General features: G+C 57.3%; 1 protein-coding gene across 1 annotated transcript, besides 1 other annotated feature; it reads right to left on the bottom strand.

Annotated features, from left to right (window-relative positions):
* On the bottom strand, positions 1-737 carry Tc00.1047053510905.19 (tryptophanyl-tRNA synthetase, putative; the record flags this gene model as incomplete). Its single annotated transcript, XM_798983.1, has 1 exon — positions 1-737. A coding segment is annotated over one exon (737 nt), but the record flags the coding sequence as incomplete, so codon positions are not given.
* Positions 1-1,333: part of a sequence feature (areas merged during assembly that could not be assigned to a particular haplotype. This can correspond to areas where the two haplotypes were merged or to regions with more than two copies in the genome that were merged during assembly.) that runs on past the window's edge.

The following is a 1,333-nucleotide window of genomic DNA, read 5'->3' as shown; positions in this document are numbered from 1 at the left end:
GCGGCGCGACGTTGCGTGCCAGAGATTAAAAAAGGGTCCTGATCAATTGCACAGGGAATGATGCACTTCAGCGGCGGGTCCCCAGCTAGCCGTCGTAGCACACGGGGGAAGGCACTGCTAAAACACGGTGCGGCCTGCACCGCTGGAAAGGCTGCCTTTCCAACATTGTCGCTATCCTTCAGGCCAAATGCATTCTTCACAGCGCTCAGCGTCAACATGCGCTGCACCTGCACGACAGTTGGGTACATGTCCCCCATGTACATCGTGTTGCGGAATATAAATGTCTTGCGTGGATCGAAGCCAAAGGCAATGATGTCTTTTATGTTCTCCACCACCAACCCGCTCGCCCTCTCCCCGCTGACGGGAATGTCGCGGAAGAAGTGCTTCTCATCATCGGTTATCTGGATCACCAACGGAAGACCGAGCGCATCCTGCAGGTACCGCGTCAATAAAAACGGCATGACATGGCCAATGTGCATCGACTGCGCGCTCGGTCCACGACCAGTGTACAAGTACGCGCGGTGTGTCCCCGTCGCAAAGGACGCACGCACGCAGTCAAGGGCGGCTCCAAAATCCCTGTGGGAGAAGACGATGCCGCGGCGGAAAAAATGTTGCAATGCCATTCGTCCCGCCTCCTCTTGTGCGGTGCTCCCCCCGTCCGTTGCATGTTTCCTCCAGCCGCTGCAGAAGGGGCTCATCAACGGGCTCCGACCTGAATCGTGCGAGGACGCGGTCATAGTCCACACCCCTCGGGCCCGTGGCGGCAACACCCCACGGCGTCACAACGTCCTCCTTGCGCTCTGTGCGGCTGGCATCATGCCCACGCGTCGTGGCACAACTTCGTCCCCCACAAACCAACGGCGCAGCAAAGCGTGAGACGCGACGCATCACAAAAGGATCCAAACGACTACTTCGCCCGTGCACCGCAGTGCCACACCGGAAAGAAAAAAACAGGCAGGAGAAGAGAGGCAGGACTTCGAGACAGCACACATCCCCTGATGCATCACGAAAAAAAAAAATGCACGCAGCGGGCTCCAACACCCAAGCGCGTAGTCCCTCCACACATTATCCAGAACATACAAGACAGTCAAGCCAACACTGGCAGAAAAGAAAGACAATAGAAAGGCGCCAATGAAAACAAAAATGAACGACACTGTTGGTGCGCCATACAATGACTGGCCGTGGCGCGCAGCAGCCGTGGCCCCGCGCCATCTCCCCGTCGGCCAGCACCGCACACCCGCCACTTCCACGCAGCGATATACACGCAGCAGCTGCTGGTGGTGGCGGATCACGGAGTGGCAAAAGAAACGAGAAAGAATTACAAAACAAACAC

The sequence above is a fragment of the Trypanosoma cruzi genome, genomic scaffold (assembly GCF_000209065.1).
Source record: "Trypanosoma cruzi strain CL Brener 1047053516951 genomic scaffold, whole genome shotgun sequence".
Lineage (NCBI taxonomy): Eukaryota > Euglenozoa > Kinetoplastea > Trypanosomatida > Trypanosomatidae > Trypanosoma > Trypanosoma cruzi.
The sequence above is the reverse complement of the archived record's forward strand: the minus strand, read 5'-3'. Positions and strand labels throughout refer to the sequence as shown.